Consider the following 12,552-nt stretch of genomic DNA (forward strand, 5'->3'; position numbering starts at 1 on the left):
TTTAAATGTTTATTTGTTTTTGAGAGAGAAGAGACAGACAGACAGACAGAGCCTGAATAGGGGATGGGCAGAGAGACAGGTAGACACTGAATCCAAAGCGGTCTCCAGTCTCTGAGCCATCAGGACAGAGCTCAATGCAGGACTCAAACCCACTAACTGTGAGATTGTGACTTGAGCCAAATGGAGGCTTAACCAACTGAGCCACCCAGGCACCCCCATAAGTTTTTTTTAATCTGCTTTGCTATAAAACTTTTCCTAAGGAATTTCAGATTGAGCTTATAGTAGCCTTTTGAGGGTAAGAGTCAGAATAAATACTTAGCATCAGATTCAGTTTCAATCCCTATAGATTTGGGTGATTTCCTCTCTTCTGAAGGTTCTTCCAAATATCCCAGGTTTCAGAGCAGCTAGGTAATAGCCTTACTTGTTTGTGCTACTGGGAACCCTATAAACAAGATACCAGGGTAATTTTTCCAAGGGGTTACATTGATTCCAAAAATTCAACCTTAGTAACTCAAAGGTGTCTGGTCATATCTGAGTTTGTACATATCTTCCCCAAATATGACATTCCAGTCAAAGACTTGGTGGTATGATCAATGTTTCCTGTTACAAGGGAAATAGATTCTTACTGAGCTTCTGCAAATAAGTATCATTGCCATGAAATTATGAATACTCACTGAGAGTTTCTAAATTATAGAGAAATCAGGTAGGGAGAAAAAGATAAATGTTTGTTTACAAAGGGATATTTTCCCACATTTTGGTCAGTCATAGATTATAGAAGTCTTATTCTATAGCTATAGTAACCAAGTAAACCTTTGTGGTATTGGTAGAGAGATGGATATATGGACCAAGGGACAGAATCTTCTTGTAGAGGATATTGGATGGCAAGGAAAAGAGGTGAAAAAATGTTCAGCATCACAAATTTTAGGGAAATGCAAATTCAGACCACAGTAAGGAATCACTGCACCTATTTAACCAGCTAAGAAAATAGTGACAATACAAAGTGCTGGCAAAGACGTGGGGAAACTAGACCTTTCAAAAGTTGCTGGGAGGAATTCAAAAGTGTATAGCCACTCTGTAAATAGATGGGCTGTTTTATACATGAAATGTTGCCTTTTTAACTAAACTAAAAGCAGCCTACAGAACGAGAGAAGATATGTGCAAATGACCTACATGCTAAAGGGTGAGTATCCAAAATATATAAACACTTTCAAAACTCAACACCCGAAACCAAAAAATCCAGTTAAAAATGGGCAGAAGACATGAACAGACATTTTTCCAAAGAAAGACATACACATGCCAACTGACACATGAAAAGATGCTCAACATCTCTCATCATCGGGGTAATACAAATGAAATATCACTGCACACCGTCAGAATAGCTAAAATCAACAACCGAAGAAACATCAGGTATTGGGAAGGAAATGGAGACACGGGAACCCTCTTGCACTTTGGTGGGAATGAAAACTGTGCAGTCACTCTGAAAAGCATTTCGAGGTCCTTCAAAAAGTTAAAACTAGAACTACCCTACAATCCAGCCATTTCACGACTAGGTATTTATCCAAAGCATGCAAAAATACTAATTCAAAGGAATATATGCACCCTTATGTAAGCAGCGTTATCTGCATAGCCAAATTATGAAAATAGCCTGAATGTCCATAGGCTGAAGAATGGATAAAGAAGATGTAGCATATGTATACAGTGAAACATTCCACACCATAATAAAGAATGAAATCTTGTCATTTGCAATGATGTGGATGCAGCTAAAAATATTGTCAGTCAGAGAAAAACAAATACCATATGATTTTACTCATATGTGGAATTGAAGAAAGAAAACATACAGGCATAGGGACCAAAAGACAGAGGCAAACCAAGAAACAGACTGATAACTATAGGGAACAAACTGATGGTTAGCAGAGGGGAGGTGGGCAGGGCGATGGGCGAAACTGGTGATGGGGATTAAAGGAGTGCACTTGTGATGAGCACGGGGTGTTGTAATGAAGTGTTGAATCACTATATGGTACACCTGAAACTGATATCACACTGTATGTTAACTAGCTGGAATTTAAATAAAAACTTGGGGGAAAACTAAAAAACCAAACCAAACAAAAATGAAAAAACTGAAATGTGTACTTACCACATGATCCAGAGACTGTAGTCATAGGCATAATTTCAAAAAAGTGAACATTTACATTTATACAAAGCCCAAAAACTTCTACATAAATATTTACAGTAACTTTGTTGTAATAGTTGAAAAGTACAAACAGCTACATTTTGCTCAATAGGTCCTGATTAAACAAATGGTGGTATATCCATCCCATGAAATAGCAGTAAAAAAACCAAACCACCGATGGATGCAAAAACTTGGATGGACCCCAAAAGCAACATGCCGGGTACAAAATGCTTCTGTTTGGTACCTTCTTATATTTTCTAACTCTTTGTTGAAGTTCTTTGTGTGCTTATTCTTCATCTAGTTTGGTGAGCACCTTTATTACCAGTGTTTGAAACTTTGATGAGGTAAAAATCTCCATTTCATTAAGGAATTTTCTGCTGTTTTATCTTGTTCTTTCCTTGGGAACATATTGTTTCTTCATTTTGCCTGGCTCTCTTTGTTGGTTTCTCTGCATCAGATAAAACAGGCACTTCACCCAGGGTTGCAGAAGTGGCCCCTTGTAGATACACCTTCTCATTCACACCTGCATTAGCATTTGATGGTCTCTCAAACTTTGGTGACTGTCCAAGCAGCCGATTGTATTTTAGTGGTTCCTGGTATTTGAGGGTATGGCAAGCCCTGTGGATGCCCCAGAGGGAGGGTGTCAGTTGTCACCTAGATTCAGGCTGATTGGAAGCCAGATAGTCGGGCAGCAGGTTTCAAAGTGTACAAATAGATACAGTGCTGGGGGACAACAAATGTCAGTGCTGCTGGCCACTAGCTGTGTCCCCTTGGGTGACAGTCCCAAAAGTGATGCCAGTTGAGTGTACAAGTTCCTTTCTGGACAAGAGCAGGAGTCCCTGGAGCGAGGCAGAGGGAGAGGGAAACGATGTCACCCACCGGCCTCTGTCCCCTAGGGGAGTGCACCTCCACAGGCTCCTAGATGTCAGCCAAACATATTTCCCAGACCAAAGTTCCAAGACAAGCAAATGCCCCTTTCATAGAAAGACTGTGGGTGGGTTTCAGCCTGCTCTCTGCATAATGCCCGGGGGATGTTAGTCTGCCAAGAATGTTCTCTCCAATAGTTACAGTCCAGAAATGCAAGGCCCCTGGCCACAAAGAGCCAGATGATCAAGGAGTGTCCCCTGGGCAGATAAGATGGACTCCTTGATCAGTTGCCTCTTGCTGTGCCCTGACCGTGGTAGCTGGCTAAGAACGCTTTCTCCATTGGCTACAGTCCTGTAGGACCCATGAGCAGAAGTCCCACTGGCTACCAGAGTGGAGTAAGATAGGGGTGGACCCTGGCAGCAGCTGCAAACACTGGGGAACCAGACAAAAGCAATAAACTCCTTTCTGGGAGATCCTGGTGAGCTGGAACTTTCTCCGATGAGTATTAGTTACGTACGCTGGGAAGTGTGATTTGGTGTGAGTACTTCCCTAAAATAAAGTCAACCTGTTCTAAGCTCTGGAAGACCTGATAGCTGATACGGTATAAGAATTATCTCTATTTTGAAAAACAAGAAAAAGAAATTGATATGAGTCTGATACATTTCCTAGAGGTATTTTAAATGGAAAAAATGTAATGCGTGTTTGCATCTCTATTCCATTTCTGTCATTTTCTTGTATTAATTTAGGCAGTTTTTACTTCCCCACAAAATCATTCATATTACTTGAAATTGTTTGGTGTGATATTTTACCTGATATTCTCCTAAATTCTTTAAAATCTCCATGTATCTGTCATATCACTTCTTAAGCACACAATTTTATATGATCTTAAGTGTTTTATTTTGCAATGGATTTGTTTTCATTATAACTTTAATATTCAAATCTCCCTAATTCATGGAGTTGGCTTTATTGTCTTTTTTTAAACTTTGAGGTGAATAATTAGGTCATTGTTTTCACCTTCAGTTTTAAAAAGTTACATTACAGCTTTGGTGAATAAAGAAAAACATTGAAATGTAAAACACAATTATATGTAAGACTGTTCATTTAATTATTTGCTAAATCTCTAACCAGTCAAATTTCAGGAAATATTGTCTTCTATGTAGATGTTATTCACTCTTGGCAGGGTTTAAAATCATGTTTGAAGAACATGTAAGAGATTCTCTTTTAGAACGTATTAAGGTTTTCATTGTGGTTTATATATGCTTCATATTGTATTTTATGAGAACTTGGGGACCAATTTGTTTCTCTGCCCATAGAAAACATGTCATATATACTATACTACTCTACATTATAATTTCCATTTAAATTATTTGCGATCATTCTATTCTTTTTTTCTTTTTAATGTTTACTTATTTTTGAGAGCGAGAGAGACAGAGCATGAGCAGGGAGGGCAGGGAGAGGAGGAGACACAGAATCCGAGGAAGGCTCCAGGCTCTGAGCTATATCTCAGAGCCTGACGTGGGGCTGGACCCCACCAGCTGTGAGACCAAGATCAGAGCCACAGTCGGATGCTTAACCCAGTGAGCCACCCAGGCGCCTGTATGATCATGCCATTCTTTAAATTTTTGTTTTTCCTGTTCTTTTGACTTATCGTAGAGGTGTACGATTTTTTAAAAAGAAAATATTCACATTTGACCTAACATCCGTTTGTGGCAGAAACCTGTGAACATAAGGAAAATTTCAGTGAAGAATTAAAAGTCAGCCATAATCCATGATCCAAGTGTTTCCAGATATCTGAGGGTTTTTAAATATGTATTTTGGCAAATTTTTGTCTAAACCATTAATTTTCATGGCTACTGCAACATTTTTAAACAATATTATTATAGCAACATTGTACATTTTAAGATACATTATCATTTTTGTCACATTTCCTGTTTGGCTGACAGGAACTAGAGAAAGGCTTTCATAGAGCAGATGCAGAAGCAAAACATGGAAATTACCTGGTTCGCTATATCTTATTCAGTCTGACTTGGAAAAGCCCAGTTGGCTATTGGTGAATTTGGCTGGGATACAAGTGCACTTATAGGAATAGAGTCTGGCTTAGGATTCAGTTTGCTTACGTAAGTTACCAAGATGTTGGAGCCATCTCTGTCCAATAGCCTCCTAGTAAAATTACTCCAATCATCTCCCATTTTGTCATCCTTTCATGCATGAGAGATGGACCAAAAATTTGGCATTAGTGACTCTCAGTCACCATCAGGCTGAAGTTATTCTTGTTTCCCTGTGAAACTCTTAGGTTATCAGATCAGGTTCGTGGAAGGTGTTTGCACCTCATCGTTCATGCCATTTCTGCTTCTCCAAGTGCAGTGAGACCATCTGATGTACTGCTGGTGATTATAAACATGTGTTTAAACCCCTTGAGAGAACACAGCTTCATGACGACTATCAGGAGAATACCAAGGGACTGAAGTATGTCTCTTAGTCAGGACCCCCAGGTACCAAACCAGTTGGTATCAATGTGTTTTAGCCAAGAAGCTTGTTTGTCATTTTCCTGTGTTTGGGTTTCTGTAATATTAGGGGTGTTGATCCAGGAGCAGCAGGAGGTATCTGCTGTGGCACAGACTCTTTCTTCAGCCAATAAGCAATCTAACACAATTTGATTACCCAAGACCACCTTCTCAGCTCTAAAGGATCCTTTTGGCTAAGTGGTATATTTTGGGGTGATGTATTCTGCTACCCTTCAAAGTCATCTTGCCGTGATTTGTTCTTTTCCGGGATTTTTATCATCAGGTATTGAAATTTTGAGAAAAAATAATGGAATTTATAATTCTTGAAGCATTGTTACTTCTATGCATTCTATGCATCTTACTCTTTTTGCAGTTTTCCTTTGATTCTTGTAATAATAACTCAGTGTGGGAAAAATTGCCATCAGTATCGTCAAGAAAGGAATCAGATAGGTTAGTTAAGCAGGGTACCAGTGAATGCACAGATAACAAAGGTAGAGCAAGTTGAACCCCAAATTGACATCATTGCAACTGCCCTTATTTGCCACTCTCGCAAACTGTCAGGATAATTAATCTGGAAGGTATCGGCTAGGCCCTGGTAACCGCTTAGTAAGAGTTTCATAGGTAAATGAGCAATAACCCTCTGTGTCTCAAACATGTTTTCAGTCCATCTAAATGTCATGTCCTGTCCAACCTCCCACTTTTTACTGAGGGTTTCTACTCAGGGATACATATGCAATACAAGAGTCTTCCAGGAATAAGTCAGACTATTCTCCAGGTGATGAAACAGGCATCCTAGACCATGTTAATTAGATGGGTAATGCTGACACGCAATGTCCAATCCTATTTTTCCTTAAACCTGGAATGAGTGTCACTGATACATTCTGAAATTCTGTAAGGTATATGACTCCTACTCTTCTCTTCCCTACTCCACTCCCACCTGCTGCCCATCATGAGTCTTATTCATTATCTGAGGCTAAACCCTACACGTTGCATTCATTCTACCAAGGTCCAGATATATCATTGGGTTGGAGACTCAAGAAGCAAGACCAGATCCTGAAATCATTGCTAAGTAGAGATCTCCCAACAAACTCTACTCTAGGGTTTTCCATAGGGGGACTGGATCACAGCAACTGAATTGCTTATGGATGCTACAAGTGAGGCATGGTCCTAATGAACCTAGATATTTCTGATTACTTACAGAACTTCTCACAGACATTCAACATTCACGCATTTTGGAAGAAAGAATCGTACATATTCTCTAGTCTCTGTGAAGAACTGGCTTACACACCAAACCTTCCCTCAGAACATCAAAAGTTTATTGTGTCTAAAAAAAAAACACAATCACAGTTGGGAGAAACCTAAGCAATAAGTGTGAAGAGATGTTTGAATTGAACATTCAAAGTGTTTCCGGGCAGAGAAGGCATCCTCTGGGGTCTATTCCAGAGGCAACACATGGTGATGATCAAATGATGGTAGAAAATGGAGAAAAATAGACCCAAGAAGGGCAGCAAACAGGGAATAACTCCACAGCAGAGCCTGGACAGATCAGGAAGGCATCATTCTTCTTAGAATAGCTAAAGGGCTGAAAATGCTGAAAAATAGTTGTCTTCAGTGAGGTGAGCAATTGGGATGTTGCCAGGCTTATAAAGCTTTCAAGGCACACATTTCTTCATTGATCTTCTCTTTGGGAAAAGCCATTGCCTGTAGAAAGACATACATGGTTACTAAAGATTAAGATGAGTATTTTAAGCTCTTTTGTCAGATCCTTTTTCTTCTCCCTTAATCCTTTGTTTTGGAAAAACCTCATAACATTCCTCTCACATCTGTCCAGTAAACACAACCTAAATACCACTGTTCCAACATGAACTGCATCCCCTACACTCTGAGTAAGGATGAATGAGCAGAGCACTGCCTTACCTTCTCTTGGAAGTTTCAACATCACTTTTCAGATTAGAGAAGCAAATATAGGTATTGGCCTTCAAGAGAATTTCATTTCATGCACTGAATCTGCCCTAAGCCCAAGTGAGCCAAACTCTGGAAACCCTTCTTAACTGAAGGTCTGCCTCAGGAAATACAAACCAGGAAGTGCCCAAATATTTCCTTGAACACTTGGATTCAATACTTTGATGTGAAACAATGGTCTTAGGTAGTGGAGATAATCTCCAAGACTCAAGTTTTGGTCTAGGTACACACGTACGGAAAGAAATAAGGGATCTTGAAGCTTTGGGATACCAGATGATGTCAATGTCTGGCTCTATCCTAGCAAAGATATCCTAGCAAGAGCCATGACTTTGCTATCACTTTAAAGGTATCACAATCCTCTTTCCCATGCTGTTTCCTACCCTTGGAAAACTCCACGTATGTCTTCCTCTGCCCACATTAAACCCACCTGTGGATGCCTCACAGAGGCCCTCGGCGTTCACCAGCATTGACCTTGCGCATGCTCTTGATGGCGAAGATGGTTCCAACAATGATGCCCACCAGACCCACGATCAGGCCCAGGGCACATACCACATTCTCTGTTGTCTCTGGGAGGGGGGTTGGTGCATCAAACTCTGGGGAAAATGAAACAGAGTATGGTACAGAAGTAATGATCATGGTCTGGAAAAGCACTTAGATGCAAATGTAGATATTTAGTCAATGAAGAGTTATTAGTCACCTAAATAAGAGGAAGACAGAATGATATATGAAGGGAATGCAGATTAACAAGTGGGAGCTGAAAAATGGGATAAGACAAGGAATAGGATTTGTAGCAATGGTTATGGATGAGTTACAGTACTCTGGGTCTCAAAGCACCAGACAAAGCATCATGGGAAGAAACCATAGAAGAAAGGAGATTGACGGATGGTCCATACCCCAGTGCTTGAGAAGAGGCTCATCCAAACCCCAGTGCTCCACCTTGCAGTCATAGACATCCTCCGCCGAGGGTAGGAAAGGGAGATAGTGGAACTTGCGGAAAAGGTGGTCTTCCCGGGGCAGGAAGACGGTCTCTGACACTCCTGTGGTGACAGGCTTTCCATTTCGAAGCCACGTGACATTGATCACTGGTGGGGAGAACTTGTCGATGAAACAAATGAGGATGTTGGGCTCTCCCAGTTCCACAGGGCTGTTTGAGAGCACCGTCACCTCGGGAGGTTCTGGGGACGCATGACAGAAATTAGGCCTCCCTGCTTAGGCTATACCCTCTCCCTCCCACTGAAGCTTTTGAAAAAGCAATTGGAAATGTGTCCTGAGAATCTATGCCACAGTCTCAGATACCTATCTCTGATACTCTCCCCCAAGAATTGGAACCAATGTTATGGTATAAGATATATTGGGATACTTTAAGTAACGGGTATAATTTTATTCCTGTCTCTCCTGGCATAGATTTGGGACAATGACTCACAGTATGAGTCACTGTGGGTGGTGAGGATAAGATGTGAACACCTCAGGAAATGAATAAACTCATACATTGTTCTTGGGCCTTTGGCATGAGAGGTAGGGGCTTGCTGATGGCGACTCTAGGCCCCTGGGAGGGAAAGTCAGTCACAAAAATGTAACACAAGCCAAAGCATCTGTTTCAACGTTAGGATTCCAATGTCTAGCGGTGTAGAAGTTACCATTGGTGTTTGGGGTGTGGTTGGAGCGCTTTATCAAGATGTCCAGGTTAGCTTTGTCCACAGCTATATTGGCCAAGGCACCCTGGGCCTCAAAGCTGGCAAAACGTCCAAATTCTTCAAGCCGCCACACTGTCTCCTTCTTTTCCATATCCACGTGGAAAATCTCATCACCATCAAAGTCAAACATAAACTCTCCTGATGAGTCAGGCTTCAGATAGAACTCAGCCTGGATGATCACATGCTCCTCTGAAAAGGCAGGAAAGGGTGTCAGAGTGGGTACCAGGTGGAAGAGAGTAAGAAGAATCCAGTATGTGAGAAAAACATGTTGGCAGGGGCAGTGGAACCATACGGAGTGGAACCATATAGAGTGAAGGAGTGATGGAGGGCAGGGATGAGTCTGAAGATGAGGGTCAGGTGGAGGACATCCAGGCTGAACAGAGTTCTAAGGCAAAAATAAAGGGGCAGAGTTAGAGACGGTGGATTGAAGGGAAAGAGGGATGAATATCCCTCAGTCTTGTGAAGCTGTTGTTAAGCTCCATGTGACAAGCTGTGAAGTGATTCACTCTTTGGAAATTCACCAGCAGCTGCTAAAAAGGAATTGATCACTCACTGTATTTTCCCAGGCATTTAATCCTCTTCAGCCTTAATTGTGTGAATCTCTCAGACTATTGCAGTTTTAAGAATAGGGAGACACTCTTTAAAAGGCTATGTCCTGAACTGTGGAATCAAATGAAATATTGAATTCTCTTCGGTCAATGGATATAAAATTGACATACAAGATTGTATTCACTTTACCTAGAAAACAAATGTTCTGATATCTATACACATATATACTGCAATTCATATCAGGTACCTGGCCTTCCCTCTCCCTGGATAGATTGTTGCTCTGGGGCGATGTTCCTTTCTAGTGATCATCAATATAACATCTGTGCTCAAAATATGCTGATAAGATTCACATGGCAAAATTTAACCAGCATGTATTCAGCTAAGTACAGGAGCTGAGAACATCTCATATTGTTTTCTCATTGGATCCCCACAAAATTATGTGAGGTTGAAATTTGTAATGGCACTCATTTTTCCAGTAAGAGACACTGAAGCCCAGACAGCAGCTTATTAATGCTTCTCAGAACCTACTCCTCCCTCACATTTGGCACACTTCAAAGTCAATGGTATTAGTCAATATAGAACTCAGTTTTTGCTTCTCTAAACTAAATGTGATTGACTTCAATTAATGGTAATGGCAGCACTCCTCCAGACTACAATTTGCTATACTTTCAGATTTATAGCAACATAATACCTGTCATCATTTTGCTCACTTCAAAGATTGTCCTGCAAGTGTCTACAGTTCATCTCTCCAGTGTTTTCAGAGCTCATATCCCTAGATTTGATTCTCTCAGCACCTACCTTTGATAGCCCTGGATTCCTGAGGACACATCAGGAAAGCCACGATAAGAAATCCTAGCACCAGGACTCCATTTATGGTCATTTTCTTCTTTGGTGCTTTGATGGGGGCAGTAGAGCCTTAGACTGGGGTAGAAGTGACAAGACTAGAAGAAAAGAGAAGGTCTGACATTAAAATTCAAATCACTTAAGGTACAGCCAATCACAAAGACCTTTTGAGATGGCACATCTGTTACTAAGGGAAGGGCTCTTGTAAATGGTTCAGGAAAGGAAGCACTTCATTCATTAGATAAAGAAATAAAGTTCTTAATCAAATAAACACACAACCAAATAACAACACAAAACATCAGGTTTTTAAGAATGTTGTGAAGTTACTCACAGACTCTTCCATTTCAGCCCAAATGCTAGAAAGAGATGTGCTTGAAGCTTAATAGTGAGAGGAGAGTCAATGGAAACACACCAAAGTGAGAGCTAATGACAGATGATTCCTCTGTGCTGTGACAGCTGGGGATGTTAATTCAGGGCTAATAAACCATCTTAAGAGATGGTAAATTGTCATGCCATGGAGAATGCCTGATTTTGGCAGTGTTGTGTGACAGAGTTTCACTTAAGAAGCCTCTTATTGCTTTAAGATTCACCTCCATGTCCTGCTGTCCCAGAGGGACAACTCAGTCCAAGAGCTGGGCATCCATGGCACTGTACCATATTTAGAGAACATCAGAGGTGAAAGTTAGTTTCAACATTCCCCTGACTATACATGGATGTTAGAGATGTCATAGGTGGTGGTTACTGGAAACCGTGGACTCTAATCTCTACTATTTGAAATATGACCAGAGATTGGAGTAGACTGGGGGGACACACCTCATTTGAGGAATCAGGTTGATGAATATGGTAGAGCAAATTGGGCAGAGCCTATCTATTTTACTGGCCGTAATAGAGATAAGGAACTACAGGAAAGCTTTACCATAACCTTCCCCATGTCATAACATCATGACTGCTGTCCTCATGACATAAATTGTTGAAATTCTGTTCCTAAGATTTTATTTCGATATTCTCTCCTGAGAAAAGAGAAAGTTAAAACACTCTGGCCCTGATGTTTGTGAACATATGGGGCCATAATAAGGACATTTAAACCACACATAGAAAGGGCTGGAATCTGAATACAACCAGTGAAGAGAGACCTGTCAGTGAGCAGGCCATCTGATGGTGAGTTCACTGTTGAATATCAGTCATGACACATACGCTCAGGGTGGATTTTCCACACTACTGTGCTGATGCCTTATTTGCCCCACAGCTGCCCTCACAAATCATGAGGGAGAAAACCCTACCATTACTGATTATCTAATCACATCCAAGGGTTTTGAACATCCCCTGACCCTGGTTTTTGGATCACTTGGGAGAGATCCACAGCACAGTGTTGCCCTAAAACTGTTGAGAAATACACTTCCTGGAGGCAAAAGAATGGTCCAGATGAGAGTTCTACCGTATCAGTCTCTGCTGAGAGTCTGGTCCGATGATTTAGGCTTTTCATCTCCTCTCTCAGAGGAAAAAGCAAATCTGATGTTGTTATGCCTGCCCTTTGCTGGCTGGCATACTAAGTTGTTCTTAAGGTGCTCCTAAATATATGGTAAACAGGCATTTTATATGAAAACATTTTGTATGTTGTAATAGCACCTTCACCCTCAGGTGTTTTGCAGCAACTTATGATATGGCTGAGTTCTAAAGCACTGATTGGTTCTCCTCAGGAAATTACTACATTTGGGAAACTTTAGAAAATACTTTCATTTCCCTTTCCCTGTGACAGGAGAGAAGTTCCTATCTGGACTCTACTCATGGTCCCCGGGTCTCTTCCTATACTTGAGCTTCCTAAGTCTGAGGGGATTTCCGAGGACCCTTGAATAAGGTCTTCTCCGTGGCATCAAATGGTGTGGAGCCACAGTGCTAGTAAAAGTCCAGTCTGTAAATAGAAGTCCCTGGAGACACTCTCAACAGAACTGTTTGCTACAATTTT

The 12,552-nt window shown here is 41.0% G+C and overlaps 1 protein-coding gene across 1 annotated transcript; it reads right to left on the reverse strand.

The window, feature by feature from the left end:
• Nucleotides 1-6,835: 6,835 nt before the first annotated feature.
• Nucleotides 6,836-10,705, reverse strand: LOC113598914 (HLA class II histocompatibility antigen, DR alpha chain-like). The gene is made up of 5 exons (XM_027058048.2): nt 10,545-10,705; nt 9,141-9,386; nt 8,397-8,678; nt 7,931-8,096; nt 6,836-7,242 (listed from the first exon to the last, which is right to left on the reverse strand). The coding sequence occupies exons 1-4, from the start codon at nt 10,624-10,626 to the stop codon at nt 7,942-7,944; spliced, it is 765 nt and encodes a 254-aa protein (XP_026913849.2). The 5' UTR covers nt 10,627-10,705; the 3' UTR covers nt 6,836-7,242; nt 7,931-7,941.
• Between the last annotated feature and the right edge of the window lie 1,847 nt (nt 10,706-12,552).

This window comes from Acinonyx jubatus, chromosome B2, assembly GCF_027475565.1.
Source record: "Acinonyx jubatus isolate Ajub_Pintada_27869175 chromosome B2, VMU_Ajub_asm_v1.0, whole genome shotgun sequence".
NCBI lineage: Eukaryota > Metazoa > Chordata > Mammalia > Carnivora > Felidae > Acinonyx > Acinonyx jubatus.

Excerpts from the sequence above, each read along its gene's own strand:
- LOC113598914 (XM_027058048.2), bottom strand. The coding sequence starts at position 10,626 with ATGACCATAAATGGAGTCCTGGTGCTAGGATTTCTTATCGTGGCTTTC. Across the intron at positions 8,679-9,140 it reads CCACACCCCAAACACCAATG|AACCTCCCGAGGTGACGGTG; the intron begins GTAACTTCTACA and ends ATGCGTCCCCAG. Across the intron at positions 8,097-8,396 it reads GCCTCTTCTCAAGCACTGGG|AGTTTGATGCACCAACCCCC; the intron begins GTATGGACCATC and ends CATTTTCCCCAG.